Below are 19,154 nucleotides of genomic sequence, written 5' to 3' on the forward strand. Positions count from 1 at the left end.
TTGTTGGCATTTCTAAAAGTCCCTTAAGGAGAAAATGCAGGCTCGCCTTCTTGGTTTCTTTTAAGCTTTCCTTTCTCCTTCCTAATGCCTATAAGCATATTTTAAAAGGTAACGGTTTTCACATGTGGAAATTGAGAAATCCGAGGTAGGGATGATTTTTTTTTTTTCTAACACAGCAGGAAGGACAAATAATAACCATCTGTCTAGTCTGCCTTGAAGATTTGCATTAGAGGAAATAGGCCAAGCTGGCTTCTAGAGATCTCCAGGTGTTGCAAGGGCCAGGTTTTACAGGGCTTCCAGTGGATTCTGAGAGTTACACAGCCAGCCCTACCATCTCTTGCCACACCCCCCCACTAATAACTTGAAATCAATGGTCTTCAGCACTGGTGCTAAAATGCTCCCACTTGGAGAGCTTTAAAAATTACCAGTGCCTAGGTGTCACACCAGACCAATTATATCAGAATTTCTAGGGGGTGAGAACCCAGTTTGGGACTTCTAGAAAATTCCCAGGTAAACCTAAAATAAAGTCATAGATAAAAACTGATTTAAAAAAATAGATAATATCATTTACAGCAATGTGAATGGACCTGGAGATTATTATACTAAGTGAAGTAAGTAAAAAAGAGAAAGACAAATATATGTGGAATCTAAAAAAAGTGATACAAATGCATTTATAAAACAGAAAGTAATACAAATGAACTTTTATAAAATAGAACTTATAAAACTTATAAAAACTCACAAACATAGAAAATAAATTGAAGGTTATCAAAGGGGAGAGGGTGGGGAGGAATAAATTGGTAATTTGAGATTGGTAGGTAAACAGTAGGACCTGCTGTGTAGTGCAGGGAACTATATTGAATACTTTGTAACAACTTAGAGTGTAAAGGCATCTGAAAAGCTGTAGTGGTGGTTTAGTTGCTAAGATGTGTCTGACTCTTTGTGACTCCATGGACTGTAGCCTGCCAGGCTCCTCTCTCCATGGGATTTCCCAGACAAGAATACTGGAGCAGGTTGCCATTTCTTTCTCGAGGGGATCTTCCCAACCCAGGGATCAAACCCATGTCTCCTGCATTGCAGGTGGATTCTTTACCACTGAGCTACTATGGAAGCCCCATGTGTCTGTGTGTGCACGCGCGCGTGTGTGTGTGTGTGTATGAAACTAAAAGATGCTTGCTCCTTGTAAGGACAGCTATGGCAAACCTAGACAGTGTATTTAAAAGCAAGGGCATCACTTTGCTGACAAAGGTCTGTCTAGTTAAAGCTATGGTTTTTCCAGTAGTCATGTATGGATATGAGAGTTGGCCATAAAGAAGGTTGAGTGTCGAAGAATTGATGCTTTTAAATTGTGGTGCTGGAGAAGACTCTTGAGAGTCCCTTGGACTGCAAGAAGATCAAACTAGTGAATCCTAAAGGAAATCAACCCTGAATATTCATTAGAAGGACTGATGCTGAAGCTCCAATACTTTGGCCATCTGATGTGAAGAGCTGACTCACTGGATCCTGGGAAAGACTGAAGGTAAAAGGAGAAGAGGGCGGCAGAAGATGAGATGGTTGGATAGCATCACCAACTCAATGGACATGAATTTGAACAAACTCAGGGAGATAGAGAAGGACAGAGAAGCCTTGTGTTCTGCAGTCCGTGGGGGTCACAAAGAGTCAGACACAGCTAAGCAACTGAACAACAATCTGCCATAGTTTCTTAGGTAGTAAAGTTCTCTCCTTTTTGGCAGGACCGCCCAAAAGAGAGTGCTGTAGAGGGATGATAAGCCTAGCTCCCAGAGCTATTTTGCTATTACAGGAGTGCCCAGTGCAGTTGGACACCAACATTTAGAGCCTGAAGATGATGCCAACCCCAGATTAAGGAAGCAGAGAGCCAGAGAGCAGATTCTTGACCTGACACATGAAGTGAAAGTCACTCGGTAGTGTCTGACTCTTGGCAACACCATGGACTTAGTCTATGGAATTCTCCAGGCCAGAATTATGGAGTGGGTAGCTTTTCCCTTTTCCAGCCCAGGGACTGAACCCAGGTCTCCCACATTGCAGGCAGATTCCTTACCAGCTGAACCACAAGGGAAGCCCAATAGCTAGATAAAACCATTTTAGCTCTTGCTGCTGCCAGAGTTTTTAGTTACATAAACCAAAAATCTGGCTTTTCTGTTCCTTCAATATAAGTAGTTCTAACTAGGAATTACTATAGATTATTTTTTTACCCTTAATAAAAGGTAGGTTAAACTCAGCCATTTTTCTATGTTATCTTGAGTGATGGACCATCAGTAAATGTTTGGGGGGATCAATGAGCCTCCGAGTTGACCATCATTCCCTTCTAATTTTCCCCCATCTGCAGTCATGCGATAGCCCTGTTCCTTGCTTCCTGCTTCCCCTCTTCTTCCTCACTTCACTGGCTCCACTGTGAACAGATTCAAAGTTGGGTCGTACCTCATTTTTGTAAAATACTACTTTAGATCTTAGAACATCTGTATCTGGAGGGGTCTAAGCTCTTTTGTATTTGTCTTTATGGGAGTTTGCAGCATTTCTTGGATCTATGGCTTGAGATATTTTACCACTGTTGGCAATTTTCAGTCATAATTTTCTTCAATATTGCTTCAGCTCTACTCTCTACCTCCTCATTACATGTATGTTGGATATTGTCACCATTTCTATTTATCTTTTGTATACTCTTTTTGTGTATTTCATCATCTTTTCTCATTCATACTTCAATATGAATATTTCCTACTGAATCATATTCTAGTTCACTAATTCTCTCTTCAGATATGCCCACTCTTTTGTTAAACTCATCTATTGAGTTTTAAAATGTAGTTATTTAAAAAATTTGGTTTTGTTCTCCATATTTTTTATAGATTCAAAATATTTGCTGAAAATTCTCCATCTTATTAATTTTCTCAAACATATTAATTACAGTTATTTGAAAATCCATATCCTCTCATATAATTGTTGATGGTTTCTAATTGAATGTTGGAAACATTTTGTATGGATAATTTTAGAGATTTTATGAGATATTAACTTCTTAAACAAAGGAGATTTTCCTCTTTTCTATCTGGTTGTTCAATTTGAATTCCAAATAATAGCCTTCAAAGAAATATTATTTTGTATTTTATCTTGCCTTCTGGTTGATCTTGCCAAGATTCTAGTCCTTAGTCTTAAGTTACAGACATTAAGTATTTATGTGATATGCAAATATCATATGCACATTAAAAGCAAGTTCATAGAATTTTTGTGATTCCAAATGTGATCAAGTTTATAATATGAGGCAGTATATATGAAAATGAATCATGTTAATCAGGTTATCATAGAATCTTCTACTGAAAATGGGAATGAGAAAATTCACAGTTCTACACATTCCAAATGCGAAGCTATCTTTAGTTTCTTATAATATCACTTTTTTCCTTTTATGACACTTACCTGTTGGGCTAAAGACACAGCAAACAAAATGGCCCACTCAGTGCCTAACAGCATTTAATAATCATAGCTCCAGCGATACAGGAATGGGAAGAGATCAAGACTTTAAGTTTGTCAGTAAGCCACAGGCTGTCGCAACAGTGCAACAACAGCACCACTACACTCCTGTTGCTCTGCAGAGTGTAACACTGCCCAACATTTTTTGTTTGTTAGACTTACAATCACCCTATGAGATTCTAGGTTCTGCTAATAGTAACCTTTCTCTATGTTCCTTCAGCCCTAAGGATGATAGCTGCTTTCTATAGTTACTAAAATCTGAGTTATCTCATGGTCCTTGGTTGAAATATATCCTTTAACAGGTACCACTGAAACCTGTTAATAAGGCCTGTTTGAAAACAACTTAAGATGTAATCAAGTTAAGATGACATCATTATGGATTTGGGTGGGCCCACACTTGAATGAACAGTAGTCTCTTTGTACAAAGAAAGAGAGGGAGGATTTAGACACAGGTACAAAAGAGAGGCAGAGAGGGAAGAAGGCCACAGGAAGACAGAGACAGAGATTGTAGTTATGTAACCATAAGCCAAGAATAGCCTGGGGCCACCAGAAGCTGGGAGAGGCAAGGAGACACTCTGTCCTAGAGCCTTGAGAGGGAGCATGGCCCTCCTGACACCTTGATTTCTGACTTATAGTGTCTGGAACCATGAGAGAAGAAATTTCTGTTATTTCAGGCTGCTCAGTTTCCGACTTCGTTATGACAAATGTCCTAGGGAAATGAGTGCACTCACTATTCTCATTTTGTGCTTTCAGTCTTCTAATTATGGATAAGAACCAATCCCTCAATCACGGGCCATAAATTCCCTTTGTTTGAAATACCTAGTGAGGTTTCTGTTTTTCACTGGAATGCAAACTGATATACTACACTGCCCACCAAACTCTCAGTACCTTGTATTTTGATCCAAAGGGTAGCCAGTAAATGGTTGATGGATGTACTAAATAGAGAATTGCAACAACAGATTAGTATCAATGCATATTTTTTCACCTGTCATATTTAACACTTGTTAATTGCTAAATATTTTGCCCAATTCATCTTCATCATTTCACTTAATAATATATCTTGGAAATCTTCCTGTATTAGATCAGCCATGTGATTTTTCAGCTGCATAGTAATATTAATTGGATATACTGTAATTTAATAAAATGGTCCTTGAAGGATCTTGGCTTCCTTGGTGGCTCAGATGGTAAAGAATCCTCCTTCAATGTGGGAGACCTGGGTTTGATCTCTGGATTGGGAAGATTTCCTGGAGAAGGGAATGGCTCCCCGCTCCAGTATTCTGGCCTGGAGAATCCCCATGGACAGAGGAGCCTGGCAGGTTATAGTCCATGGGGTTGCAAAGAGTCGGACATGACTGAGTGACTAAGCACACAGCACACACAAAAATTATACTGCTGTATTTAAATCTTGGAGAGCTTTTTGGTGAGATATTAGTAGCTAAAGTACCTAGCTACAGGATTCCCAGATCTAAGGGACTATGCAACTGAAATTCTAATAAGTAATATCAACTTTTATAAATGAACTACATCCATATTAAAGGGCTATTTCTAGATAATGCTTCATGATATACTACATGAATGAATGGATAAAGAAGCTGTGGTACATGTATGTGATGGAATATTACTCAGCCATAAAAGGAACACATTTTCGGCTTCCCTGGTGGTGCAGAGGTTAAAGCGTCTGCCTGCAATGTGGGAGACCTGGGTTCGATCCCTGGGTCGGGAAGATGCCCTGGAGAAGGAAATGGCACCCCACTCCAGTATTCTTGCCTGGAGAATCCCATGGACGGAGGAGCTTGGTGGGCTACAGTCCATGGGTCACACAGAGTCGGACACGACTGAGCGACTTCACTTTCACTTTCACTATGTTCCTCAGTCCTAATGAGGTGGATGAACCTAGAGCCATCATACAGAGTGAAGTAAGTCAGAAAGAGAAAGACAAGTATCGTATACTAATGCATATATATGGAATTTAGAAAGATGGTACTGGTGAACCTATTTGCAGAGCGGCAGTGGAGACACAGGCATTGAGAACAGACATGGACACAGCTGGGGTTGGGGAGGAAGGAGAGAGTGGGACGTATGGAGAGAGTAACATGGAAACATAAAAACAGCTATTTTATCATGTGTGAAATAGAGAGCCAATGGGAATTTGCTGTATGACTCAGGGAACCAAACCAGGGCCCAGTAACAACCTAGAGAGGTGGGATGGGGAGGGAGGTGGGAGGGATGTTCAAGTGGGAGGGGACATGGGTAAACCTATGGCTGATTCATGTTGATGTTTGGTAGAAACCAACACAATATTGTAAAGCAATTTAATTTTATCAATTAAAAATAAATAAACTCTTTAATTAAAAAAAAAACCTGGGAATTATGCCTTTTATGATCTAACTGACCTTAAAAAATAGCCATTAATGCAAACTTCACTCTTAATTTTTCTTCACTGGTAAGCCATTTACATTTCTGGGAGCAATGAGGTGAAATGCAATGAACAGGCCATTGGAGCTAAGTCACAGCATCAACAAGATCTCTGGGAATTGGAGGTCTCTTAAGGAACAAAATAACCAGACTCACCTGGAGGAAAATCAGATGACAAATCAGAGGAAGCTCTGCCCAACCACTCAACAAAATTCTCCCATCTATGCAAGAAAAGGAAACAGTATCTGTGATCAAAGTAGGAAGCTCTGAAAGAATGTACAAAAAAGCTTAAAAGTTATATAGACTGTGATATCATAGGAATTTTTTGATGCCTCTATCATTAGGGGTGCAGTGAAGGAAATGGAAGCTACTTTATGTGTTTCAGGGATTCCCTGGTGGCTCAGATGGTAAAGAGTCTGCCTGCAATGCAGGAGACCCGAGTTTGATCCCTGGGTCAGGAAGATCCACTGGAGAAAGAAATGGCAACTCTCTCCAGTATTCTTGCTTGGAAAATTATATGGACAGAGGAGCCTGGGAGGGCTACAATCCATGGGGTCAAAAAGACCTGGACAACTGGGAGACTTCATTTTCTTTCTTTTCTTCTTAGGTGTTTCTACTAGAAATGGAAATTAAGTGCCCATGAAATGATTGCAGGGGCTAGTAGAATGGAGGTTGGTGTCTGCTGATGGGCTAAGGGTTAGGTCTCAGTAGATGTGGTCCAGAGTCCAGAAAACTGCAGGAAACTCTGGCTGATGTCTCAGTTGCCCTTGACCATGAGTTTGGTGACTAGACAGTATAGATGGCATTCTGGCCACTGCAAAAACTGAGGGTCTGGAGTTGCTACTACTGCAGGAAAGTAATATATACTTAAAATGTCCCTGCCTCTCTTGCCACTCTTTCTGCCTTTCAAATCTCATGCAGTGGCATCCCCGTGATGGAACTTAAGTCAATTCCAAAACCTCAATGTCAAGGGGCTTCCCTTGTAGCTCAGTCGGTAAAGAATCTGCCTGCAGCAGGAGACCTGGGTTCGATCTCTGAATTGGGAAGATCCCCTGGAGAAGGAAATGGCAACCCACTCCAGTATCCTTGCCTGGAAAATCTCATGGACCAGAAACCTGGTAGGCTGCAGTCCAAGGGGTCGCAAAGAGTCGGGCATGACTGAGCAACTAACACTAATGTCAAGGAAGCTTTGTAAATGTTCTTTACAGGCTTCTCAAGTATGGGAAGTATTACAACACAGGAAAGAACAAAGGGGATAGAAGTGGGTGCTAAGTGCAAATAGACAATATTTAGTGAAATCCCCAAGCAGAAATTGCATTGAGTAATGTGTGGGCATGTGATAATCAGGGAGTCATTTAAAACTTGCAAGTAATTTAGGAACACTATGGTAGGAAAAATAACTTACATTTGCTTGTCCAGCATCCATTCTCCATTTATATAAAAATATGCTTCTCTAGGATATTGAACTACAATCAATGTCCTATACCCTTCTCTAGCCAAAGTTGGGATCTACCCTGTCTAATTAACCTCAGTCTATCACTTTTCCCATCCTTCTCTCCCTTCTTTCCTCTCTCCCACTCTGTCTCTGTGTTTCTAATTATTTTTTGGTTTCAATGCTTCCCAAGGTTTCATTCTTCCCTAATTTTGTGTGTAACTTTGTATCTTTTTGAAGTATTTCTTTTTGTTTATGCTAGTAAGACAGTTCTGTTGGCAGCAACCAAACTTTTAATGAAAAGAATTTTTTAGCACCTCTTTGCCCATCAGAAGCCAAGCAAATATAAACAGCCAGTTGTGAGAATGTGTCCTAGGCTGTCTCCTGCTGCTAAGTTGCTTCAGTCGTGTCTGACTCTGTGTGACCCCATCGACGGCAGCCCACCAGGCTCCCCAGTCCCTGGGATTCTCCAGGCAAGAAAACTGGAGTGGGTTGCCATTTCCTTCTCCAATGCATGAGAGTGAAAAGTGAAAGGGAAGTTGCTCAGTCATGTCTGACTCTTAGCGACCCCATGGACTGCAGCCTACCAGGCTCCTCCATCCATGGGATTTTCCAGGCAAGAGTACTGGAGTGGGGTGCCATTGCCTTCTCCTCCTAGGCTGTCTAGAAGAGTTTTAATGTCATGTGATTTTATTCTCTTTATTTTTAATTGGAGTATAGTTGATTTATAAATACACACACACACATATGTATATATATTTAGGCCTCCCAGGTGGTGGTAGTGGTAAGGAACTCACATACCAGTGCAGGAGACAGAGGAGACGTGGGTTTGATCCCTCAGTCGAGGAGATCCCCTGGAGGAGGACATGGCAACCCACTCTAGTACTCTTGTTTGGGGAATCCCCATGGGCAGAGGAGCCTGGTGGGCTACAGTCTACAGCGTCACACAGAACTGGACACAACTGAAGCAACTTAGCATGCATGCATGGATGTACATGTACAAACACACTTTTTCAGGGTTTTTTCCCTTATAGGTTATTACTATATAATTCCTGTATGGTATAGTATAGTCCCCTGTGCTATATAGTAGTCCTTGTTGGTTATCTATGTCATAGACCGTTGTTCAGTTGCTCAGTCATGTCTGACTCTTTGCCACCCTGTGGACGTCAGCACACCAGGTTTCCCCGTCCTTCACCATCTCCCAGAACTTGCTCAAGCTCATGCTCATCTACTCAGTGATGCCATTCAACCATCCCATCCTCTGTTGTCCCCTTCTCATCCTGCTTTCAATCTTCCCCAGCATCAGGGTCTTTTCTCATGAGTCGGCTCTTCGCATCAGGTGGCCAAAGTATTGGCGCTTCAGCTTCAGCCTCAATCCTTCCAATGAATATTCAGGACTGATTTCCTTTAGGATTGACTGGTTTAATCTCCTTGCATTCCAAAGGAATCTCAAGAGTCATCTCCAACATCACGTTCAAAAGCATCCATTCTTCAGCACTCAGCTTTCCTTATGGTCCAACTCTCACATCCACACATGACTACTGGAAAAACCATAGCTCGACTATATGGACCTTTGTTGGCAAAGTAACGTCTCTGCTTTCTAATATGCTTTCTAGGTTGGTCATAGCTTTTCTTCCAAGGAGCAAGTGTCTTTTAATTTCATGGTGGCAGTCACCATCTGCAGTGATTTTGGAGCTCAAGAATTTAAAGTCTGTTACTGTTTCCATTGTTTCCCCATCTATTTGCCATAAAGTGATGGGACCAGATGCCATAATCTTAGTTTTTTGAATGTTGAGTTGTAAGCCAGCGTTTTCACTCTTCTTTTTCACCTTCATCAAGAGGCTTTTTAGTTCTTCTTTGCTTCATATATAACAGTGTGTATATATTAATCCCAAATTCCTGATTTATTCCTCCATTCCTTTCCCGTTTGGTAATCATAAATTTATTTTCTGTGTCTATGGATCAACTTCTGTTTTGTATAAGTTCACTTGTATCTTTTTTCCCCCTCAGATTCCACACATAAGCGATATCATATTCTATTTCTTTTTCTCTTTTTGGCATGGTTCATTTAGTATGATGATCTCTGGGTTCATCCATGTTGTTACAAATGGCATTATTTCATTCTTTTTATAGCTGAGTAATATTACTTTGTAACATCTTCCTTATCCATTCATCTATTGATGGACATTTAGGTTGCTTCCACTTCGGGGCTATTGTAAATAGTGCTGCAGTGAACATGGGGGTGCATGGATCTTTTCAAACTCTGATTTTCTCCAGATACATGCCCAGGAGGAAGATTGCTGGGTTGTATGGTAGCTTTTTAATATTTTTTAAGGAACCTCCATAAATTCATTAGATATGTAACTAGTTTGTTTTGCTTATACTTAATAGAACTTTTCTATACCTGGCATCACAAATTAGAAAAGTTCTTTGTCAGTGTAGAAAATATAACCTCCAGAGCTTCATGTCACTTTGGGCACAAGAATAGACAAGGCATAGGTAAGCAGAACCACCAGCTAGATAAACTGATGATTATATCAGCTGCTACAAGGGCTAGGCATGGAAAAGATGGTTGGAAAAGTAGCACTCTCTAGGAATTTTAATTAACATACAAAGATCTGATATTAGCACAAATCTGGAAATAAACCTAAGGAGAAGCGTCTCCTGTCTGCTACACTTCTTGAAATTCCTTCCTCTTAGGAGGACCAGGCTTAAGGCTACAATATCTTCTGACTTGCTGAACAACAACACAACAAAAACCCAGATCCATTGATATTTCCACATTGCATAACATTTATTTTTTAGAGCTGTTAGAACTTAGCAAATATTTGGCAAGGTTTCTGGACAAAATGGCACCAGACACTCTCATGCCCCTTCTTGAATATTTGCTGATAGAAGAGGAAGGAAATTGCAGGACATTTTTTCTAAGTACTGAACTTGGACATTGCCTGATTTAGGTGGTATGTGACCAATGAAATCCTTAAGGTCCTTTAATAAAATATCTTCTTTATTCCATACTCTTTAAATTACTCTAGGACCTCCAAAGAGCCCTAGACATCTTCAACATAGCAATGGGTTTTTGCTGCCACAAAAGGCAATATAATTCTAATCACAGTAGCAGGTGCCAGATTCCCCATGTTGAGTCAGAGAGGTCAGGATTGAAGGACAAGCTCTGTGAACCTGATTCTAGATTCAGGCAGATCGAGTTCAAATTCTAATGTCATCCAAATTTTTAAAATGGCCTTTCATGAGCATTCTAAGTCTCTTTTGTGCATTCTCTCATTTAATTGAGACAGCCACCTCATGAGACATGTAAATAACTTGCCCGTGGACATGCTGATTAATGGGGTAGCCAGGATTTAAACTCTGACTCCAAATCCTGCACCCTTAACTGCTGTACTCTATGGCCTTACACATGAAATGTAATATAACTTGGTTTCAGTTATATTTCTGCCCCCCCCCCTTTAGAATTCCATGAAGATGGTTCCAGGGTCTTCTGATGTTTATTATTGTAGGTTTTTTTTTTTTAACTTTAAACTTTATTATGGTGTTTAAATGCCAGATTGAAAGAAGCAAACTACAGTTAACCCTTGAACAATGTGATGAGGGGTGGGGTGTGTTAGGGGTGCTAACTCTCTGCCCAGTCAAAAATTCATGTATAATTTATAGTTAGTCCTCCAGATTAGAGGTTCCTCCTTTCCACTGGTCCACTTTGCAGAAGTATGAGGTCAGTCTTATTTGGATATATTTATAATTATTTTAAAATTCATTTGCTTTGATTTAATTTAATTTTGTTTTGGCTACATCCTTAAATAATTCACGTTGTCTCAGTAGCACAAAAGTTTTGTCAGGAGAAACATGGATGCTTTTTTTTTTTCCTCTTAATTTAGTTTAGATCTTAATGAATTCATTGTCTGTACACAGGGTTTTTCTTTTTCCTTACTTCTGCAAAGTTTCTTTAGCTGTGACCTTCTGTTTCATGTCTTGTCCAGTTCTTCTAGTTTCTTATTCCACAATATCAAAGCATCTTAGGTTCAATCTCTACTCTTATTCTTTTATCTCTACTGTTCTTTTTCATTTTTTTCTCCAGATTTTGTGTAAACTTCTCAATTCTGATGTTCTGAATTAGATTTATTCTAGTGTTAATTTTGCTAATCATTAATTTCTGGTTATCACACTTTCTTTTGTAAGTAGTATTTTATTAAAACACAGTCCTGGCTATTTGTTACATATGGTTTTTGGCTGCTTTCAGGCTACAACGACATAGTCGAATAGTTACAACACACTATACACCCACAAAGCCTATAAACTTTACTATGTGACCCTTTATAAAAAAGGTTTGTTGACCTAAACATTTAAATAAGTGTCTTAATATCATAGAATATCTAGCAATATTCAGCTTTCCTTGATTGTTATACTTTTTAAATTGAGATATAATTGACATATAAAATATTAGCTTCGAGTGTACAACATAAAGATTCGATATATGTGTGGATTGCAAAATGATCACAAGAAGTCTAGTTAACATCCATCACCAAACATAGCTATAATCCCAGTTACCTCTTCATTATGCTGTAGAAGTTTGTTTCCTTGAAACTAGCCACATTTCACCAAGTTCATTTTAATTTCTTCTTTTCACTTTAGTGCTTTTTGCATTTCATTTTAATAGCCTTTTAATCTCATTATGCTTATTACTTTCCAATTCATTTCAACAGAGACATGGCTCTTTATATCCTAGAGAGAACACCAGTGGATTTCTAAATGTTTTCTAGTTTCTAGAGTAAATCATTTTCAGAAGTTTGCTGTTATTTGGAGTCTGCAGGAGCATGGTTACTTTCCTTGTTCTACAGTATTTTTAAAAATTAGGCCTCATACGTTGGGGTTTTCTCTTTATTTAGTGTCAAATGAGAAACTGTTCACATTCAATACAGCACAGTAGATGAATTTAATAGGTTTCCTCTGGCCCTACTCACTGCTCATTCAGCCCTCAGTCAAGGGGCGAATGACTGCTCCTACCAACTGGTGCTCCTTGGGCGTTTTCCTGGTGCCTCTCAGGTGGGACCACTTCAGAGGTGGGATCTTCCCATCACAACTGTTGGATATCAGACACTATGTTGGTGTAGTCATAATGGGTACACTTGTTGACCTGAAACAGACTGCCAGATATTTCTCCAACAAAGACAGGTTTATTCAGGATCAGTAGAGATTTGTAAATCGTGGTCTCCAATCATGGTGAGGCATGCTCAAGTGCCCCAGACAGCAAGGAAAGAGAACACACTTTTTATAGAAAGGAAAGTGGCGTTGGGAGCGCTATAGAAAACCAAGTGTCCATGGCTTCTCACTGGCTGAGTTCTGATCAAGAAAGAAATCTTCCTTGCTGCTGAGTTCTAGTATCGTGGGGCATGAGAGCGCCCCCTTCTGGTCTCTCAACTCTGACATTTCTGTATGTTCATTTTTTACACACTTCCCAACATACGGAGAAGGCAATGGCACCCCACTCCAGTACTCTTGCCTGGCAAATCCCATGGACAGAGGAGCCAGGTAGACTGCAGTCCATGGGGTCGCTAAGAGTCGGACACGACTTCACTTTCACTTTCACTTTTCGCTTTCATGCATTGGAGAAGGAAATGGCAACCCACTCCAGTGTTCTGGCCTGGAGAATCCCAGGGACGGGGGAGCCTGGTGGGCTGCCGTCTATGGGGTCCGCAAAGAGTAGGACACGACTGAAGCGACTTAGCAGCAGTAGCAACATACACAACTACCAGGGAGCGCCTCTTTCTGCTCCAACCTACGTGACATTACATTTCCAGGATTACATTTCACCGGATACAAACACCACAGCCGAGTTTAGCCATTCCTGCCTTCCTCACACCCACTTTATGCTCTGTCCTTCCTAGGAGCTGTGATCTCTGCATAGACACAGAAAAGCAGTATGAGCGTAAGTGCACTGGTGTGTAATCTTGGATGAGAGAAGGAGAGGAAGCAACTGTACTCAAGCAGATACAGAAAGTAGTACCTATGTAATTTTCTCGTTACCTAAGACTTGGGGCCTCCAGATCAAGGAGAAAACTGTGGTGAAGGGACAAAAATATCTTCTGTTTTTGGCACTTTACATAAATAGGCAGGAGAGCTTGGGGCACCAAGATTTTCCCAGATTCCACCGTTCGTAGCCAGTGGAGATTCTTTCTAGATTCTGACATTAGAGTGCCTATTAGTTTTTGCTTCTGGTATTTTTGTTTTCTTGCCACTTCATTTGTTCATTGGAATTTTAATAAAATTAAAATGTCATCTCTGAAGGAGATGACATTTTACACAAAAGTCCTATATATTAACACAAAACCCAAAAGTCTAACCACAGCAAAAACTCAAAATGGGGGCTATTTTATAGAAACACCCTCATAATCTTGATGATGTTATTTACAGGTGACATGTTTCTCTGTGAGTTTCATTCAGGATTCACTCAAACGTATGTGGTACTTCCTTCTGAAACTCATCACCTTTCTTTACCTTGTGAAATGTATACTCTGGCCAAAATGGACAGTCTGTGGTTCTCCAAACTTGTTATGTTCTTGTTTGCTTTTTTATCTTGGCGCATACTGCTCCTTCTATCTCTGAGATACTCCTTTCCATCTCTTATCTGATTGGCTTCTACAAGTCCCACCAAGCTCCGCTGAGTGTTTAGTAGTACTGAAGAGCCAGCTCTGTTCAGACTGCTAGAATTATAGGTTAGTCCCATGATTTGAAAAGTTAAATCATTGAAGCCATTCCCTTGAGAACCCTGCAATCTACTATTCCAACTGAGGGGCACAAAATATTCTAGGAAAAGGAGGTGAGTAGAAAGAAGACCGTGGAGGTGACTCTTAGCCTGCAGGGGGCTGTATAGTCTGCTTGGGTTGCCATTAAAAAAAAAAAAAAAGTGCGGGGCTTCCCTGGTGGCTTATTTGGTAAAGAATCTGCCTGCAATGTAGGTGACCTGGGTTCGATCCCTGAGTTGGGAAGATCCCCTGGAGGAGGGTATGGCAACCCACTCCAATATTCTTGCCTAGAGAATCTCCATGGACAGAGGAGCTTGGTGGGTTGCAGTCCATGGAGTCTCAAAGAGTCAGACACGACTGAGCAGCTGAACTGAACTGAACTGAATGCAGGGTCTTTTCTTTGTAAGAGCGCATCCTTGGAGTTTCTCTATGTGTCTAAATTTCCTCCTTATAAAGACACCAGTCAGATTGGCTGGAGGCTTACTCTAATGACCTTATCTTAGTCATCTCTTTAAAGATCTTATCTTTAAATACATGGTCTAAAGGCTGGGAGTTAGGGATTCAACATATGAATTTAGGGGGATACAATTCAACCCACAATAGGAAGAAAGGTTTAAAGAGTCCCAACTTTGGGGACAACTTACTTAAGGACTCTGAAAGTGAAAGTTGCTCAGTCGTGTCTGACTCTTTGTGACCCCATAGACTATACAGTCCATGGAATTCTCCAGGCCAGAATACTGGAGTGGGTAGCCTTTCCCTAGACTTTGAACCTCATTTTATTCATCTGTGAGGTGGGTATAAAAACATTAATTCGTAGGACTGTTGGAAATATAAAATGAGATAAGCCATGTAGAGCATGTAGCCCTATTTGTGAACATAGTAGGTGGAAATAAATAAATCCTTCTGAGTCAGGGGGTTATCTTGGTTCTTATTTAACTCAGCTGCTGGAAACGCTCATCCAACTGCAGCATCTTTCTCAGCTTTCATCTCCCTAATCATGTAGCCTAAATTGTATTCTTCTCACTTTCCATTTACCCGTGAAAAGCACGGTCTTTACTTGGTAGACAAGCAATAAACTCTCAAATCTAGGCAAAAAGATTTGTCTTTTTTCATTTAACAGGTGGAAATGTAATGTTCAGAGAAATCAATGACTTGTCCATGTTCTCAAAGCCAGGGCATATGACTGTTGGGATTTCCATCTAGGCCTGCTCACGTTGCCTTTCTGCATAGATGGGGGCTGAAGGGGCAGTGGAGGTGCTCTACCAGTGAGGAGATGCTACCTACAAGCCCTGGGGTTCCTTGGATCATACCTGATGCTGGAACTAAAGCCTCTTCACTTTTGTATTCATAACCTACACCTCCTCTGGGTCCTAGGGCAGGAAGATACTGAGTTCCTCAAAATCCAAACCCGTGTTCAGCACCAAGCCCAAGGTTAGAGCTGACTGTGAAATGCAGGCAGATTGCCTAAAGCCCCTGTGCCTGGGCACTATCCTATAGGCCTTTAAATTTCATAGGAGTTGTAGGAGAGTTGTTACAGTGCATTAAAAGCCGAGAACCTGAAGCTAGAGAGCCTGTATGGACTTAGTCTTATTGATGAATTAATTTATCAGTTACATACTAGTTTTAGCTTCTCAGTGCCCCAGCTTCCTCATTTGAAAAGTAATAGTACCTATCTCATGAGGTAGGTGCAAGGATTAAAAGAATTAATATTTATAAAGCATTCAGAACATTGCCTGAGAATATAGTAAGCACTATGTAAATGTTGGCTACTACTACTAACTTAATTAGCAATATTACTATTAGAATTCTTACCCCATAGGAACAGGCTCTGGAAGAGAAGATTGTAATTAATGAACTCTTAAAAGCCAGATCTGGTTTCCAAGACCAACCAATGGGTGGATTCATACCATACCTCTAATAGCTCACAATTTTCCTATTCCCTTACAATCTTCCTATTCCCATTAAAAAGTAATTGCTGAATTGGACACCTCATGTTTCCTTTATCTCTTAAAATCCTCTGGTTGTTCCTGGGATTATCAGACCAGTCTCAACCTAATTGCACTCCCAATAATGGGCCAGATGTGTATGATAAGGTCTACTTGGGGCTGTGTCAATTGTGCCACTCTATTTATGAAGCCACCCATAGCAGCTTCATTACTTATCCCCTCCCCCGACACAATTTGGCTTGAGTGCCTATGTTTTAAACTGGGTTTGAAGCATTTAATTTTGCCAATACAATTTTAGAGTATTAGTTTGCCTCCTGTTCTCTCTCTGCTCTCCTTAATTACCATTTATTGCAAAGTCACACAGAAACATTAAATGCTAATTCTGACTTACACATTCCTGGCCAAGAACTGGGATAATAATTTTCATCCAACACAACCTGAATTCATTTTACATAAGGGTGATTCAGAGTAGAGATTTGAAATCGTAATCAAGTCTTCCTCAAAATCGCCTTACTCTGGCAGTCATTCACTAACGTCTTTGCTAATTGGTAGGCAAATGGCAAAAAACAAAATCTCAATGTTAAAACACACACACTCAAACAGAGATACACAACAACAACTTTGCTGCAGCATGCTCGAAATTGTTCCTCTCATCAGCTCTTGCAATGTGACAGTTTAAGAAAAGAACACAACTCATTTTATTTGGTTAGATGGGGCTAATCCCACATCACCATAATCCCTCCTGATGTTTTATTGATTTTAAAGGACATTTAATCAGGAAGCAGCTCAGCACTAGAATCCTGCTAATTAGTAAGCAGCCACATTCCAAATGGGTTCCCAATAGAACGGCAGATTAATGGACAATATGTACTAAAATAATGATTCATGCATTCAGCTTCTAAAATGTATGTCTAAATTGCATCTGTAATCTCTTAAGGATATAGGTTTGCATACAAAGCCCTTAACGGAATGGATTTAATTTAACAGAAGAGCTTTAGCCAATGACTGTTTAAGGATGAAATAGGTTTATCACTTATAAATGCAATTCTCCATTGGCCTCATAGTCTTGATGTCCTTGAACATTCAAAGGTCAAAGATAGGTGAATAAAAAATCAATGTGCTTCTCTGATAATACACATAAAATGGTAGGAAGTTGAGAATTTTCATATAATTATAAGTAGCCTAACCTCATTGTTCTCTTTCACTCTTATTCTCATACTTCTATTTCCTGGAATCTTGGTTCTGGACCCGAACTTCTATCAAGTATACCAAGTATAACATGAACTTTGAAACTTGCATTTTCGCCTTTTATACCAGTGCCTGTGGGAGTCTCAGTTTTAGCTTACTGATTTTCTATTCAGCTCTTAGTCCACTTTTTTGCTTTTCCTGCTTAACCACCTCCCTTACCTTCACCCAACTACCTCCAACATTTTACAGAAGGAAAACTCCCATGTCCAAAACCGGTCTAGTGGAAATTCATTGGCCAAGCTCAAAATGCTATTTACCACTTGATGTTCTCATAACCTTTATCACCGTGTGGTATGTCACACAGACTTTATTTATAGTTTCTCTTCCCCCTTAGAATAGAAGCTTCATAAGGGAAGGGACTTTGTTTTATTCATATCTATATTCCCAGTGATTAGAATAGTAGTTGGTATACAGTAGGCACTCCATATGGAGAAGGCAATAGCAACCCACTCCAGTACTCTTGCCTGGAAAATCCCATGGGCGGAGGAACCTCGTAGGCTGCAGTCCATGGGGTCACGAAGAGTCAGACAGTTACTGAGCGACTTCACTTTCACGCATTGGAGAAGAAAATGGCAACCCACTCCAGTGTTCTTGCCTGGAGAATCCCGGGGATGGGGGAGCCTGGTGGGCTGCTGTCAATGGGGTCGCACAGAGTCGGACATGACTGAAGCAACTTAGCAGCAGCAGCAGGCACTCCATAACTCCAGTACTTTGGCCACCTCATGTGAAGAGTTGACTCATTGGAAAAGACTCTGATGCTGGGAGGGATTGGGGGAAGGAGGAAAAGGGGACGACAGAGGATAAGATGGCTGGATGGCATCACTGACTCAATGGACATGAATTTGAGGGAACTCCAGGAGTTGGTGATGGACAGGGAGGCCTGGAGTGCTGCAATTCATGGGGTCGCAAAGAGTCGGACACGACTGAGTGATTGAACTGAACTGAACTGAACTGAACTGGGGCACTCCATAAATATTTGTTAAATGAATGAATAAATGGATTAATCAAATATTAATTTGGTACTGTGTCTATCATGTACCAAATACTGGCCTACAAGATGATGGAATATAATGTGTCATGATCCTTGCCAAGAAGGAGATCACTATCTAGTCATTAAATTAACAAGTCACACAAATAAATACATAGTTACAAATAGTAATAAGTGATAGGAAAGAATATTACTGAATGCTAAGAGAGAGTATAGCACAGAACATTATTTTGATGAGATAGTTAGGGAAAGCTGCTTCAATCTGACCATGAGCTAAGGATTAGGGAAAATTTATGTATCTGCATTCCTCAGCATTTTGAAACTTTATTCTTCCCCTAGTTCAGTTCAATTCCATAAATATTTGTCAAATACCCACTAGGTGCCAGGCACTGCTCTATATACTTGGGATACATCAATAAATAAAGTTTCTGCCTGCCCTATGGCACTACAGTCTATAGTCTATCAGAGATTAATTTATAACAACAATAAACATCATACATCAATAAGTTATGTAATACATTAATCGTTTGTAAGTGTATGCTGCTGCTAAGTCACTTCAGTTGTGTCCAACTCTGTGCTACCCCACAGACGGCAGCCCACCAGGCTCCCCTGTCCCTGGGATTCTCCAGGCAAGAACATGAGTGGGTTGCCATTTCCTTCTCCAATGCATGAAAGTGAAAAGTGAAAGTGAAGTCGCTCATTCATGTCTGACTCCTAGCGACCCCATGGACTGCAGTCTATCAGGCTCCTCCATCCATGGAATTTTCCAGGCACGAGTACTGGAGTGGGGTGCTATTGCCTTCTCCGTTGTAAGTGTATAGAAGAAAGCAAAAGGAATGCAGGTTAAGGAGAAGAAAGGATGTGGGGACTGTAACTTTAAATAGTGTTTCAGTTCA

The 19,154-nt window shown here is 40.4% G+C and overlaps 1 protein-coding gene across 1 annotated transcript in view; it reads right to left on the bottom strand.

Annotated features, from left to right (window-relative positions):
* The window catches only part of C3H1orf87 (chromosome 3 C1orf87 homolog), an 83,906-nt gene that overhangs the window by 16,345 nt on the left and 48,407 nt on the right, over positions 1-19,154 (bottom strand). Inside the window, exon 8 of the mRNA XM_005678339.3 lies at positions 6,046-6,110. Coding sequence (XP_005678396.2) covers positions 6,046-6,110 — 65 coding nt within the window. The remainder of the gene's footprint in view (positions 1-6,045; positions 6,111-19,154) is intronic.

Source organism: Capra hircus, chromosome 3 (genome assembly GCF_001704415.2).
Source record: "Capra hircus breed San Clemente chromosome 3, ASM170441v1, whole genome shotgun sequence".
NCBI classification, from domain to species: domain Eukaryota; kingdom Metazoa; phylum Chordata; class Mammalia; order Artiodactyla; family Bovidae; genus Capra; species Capra hircus.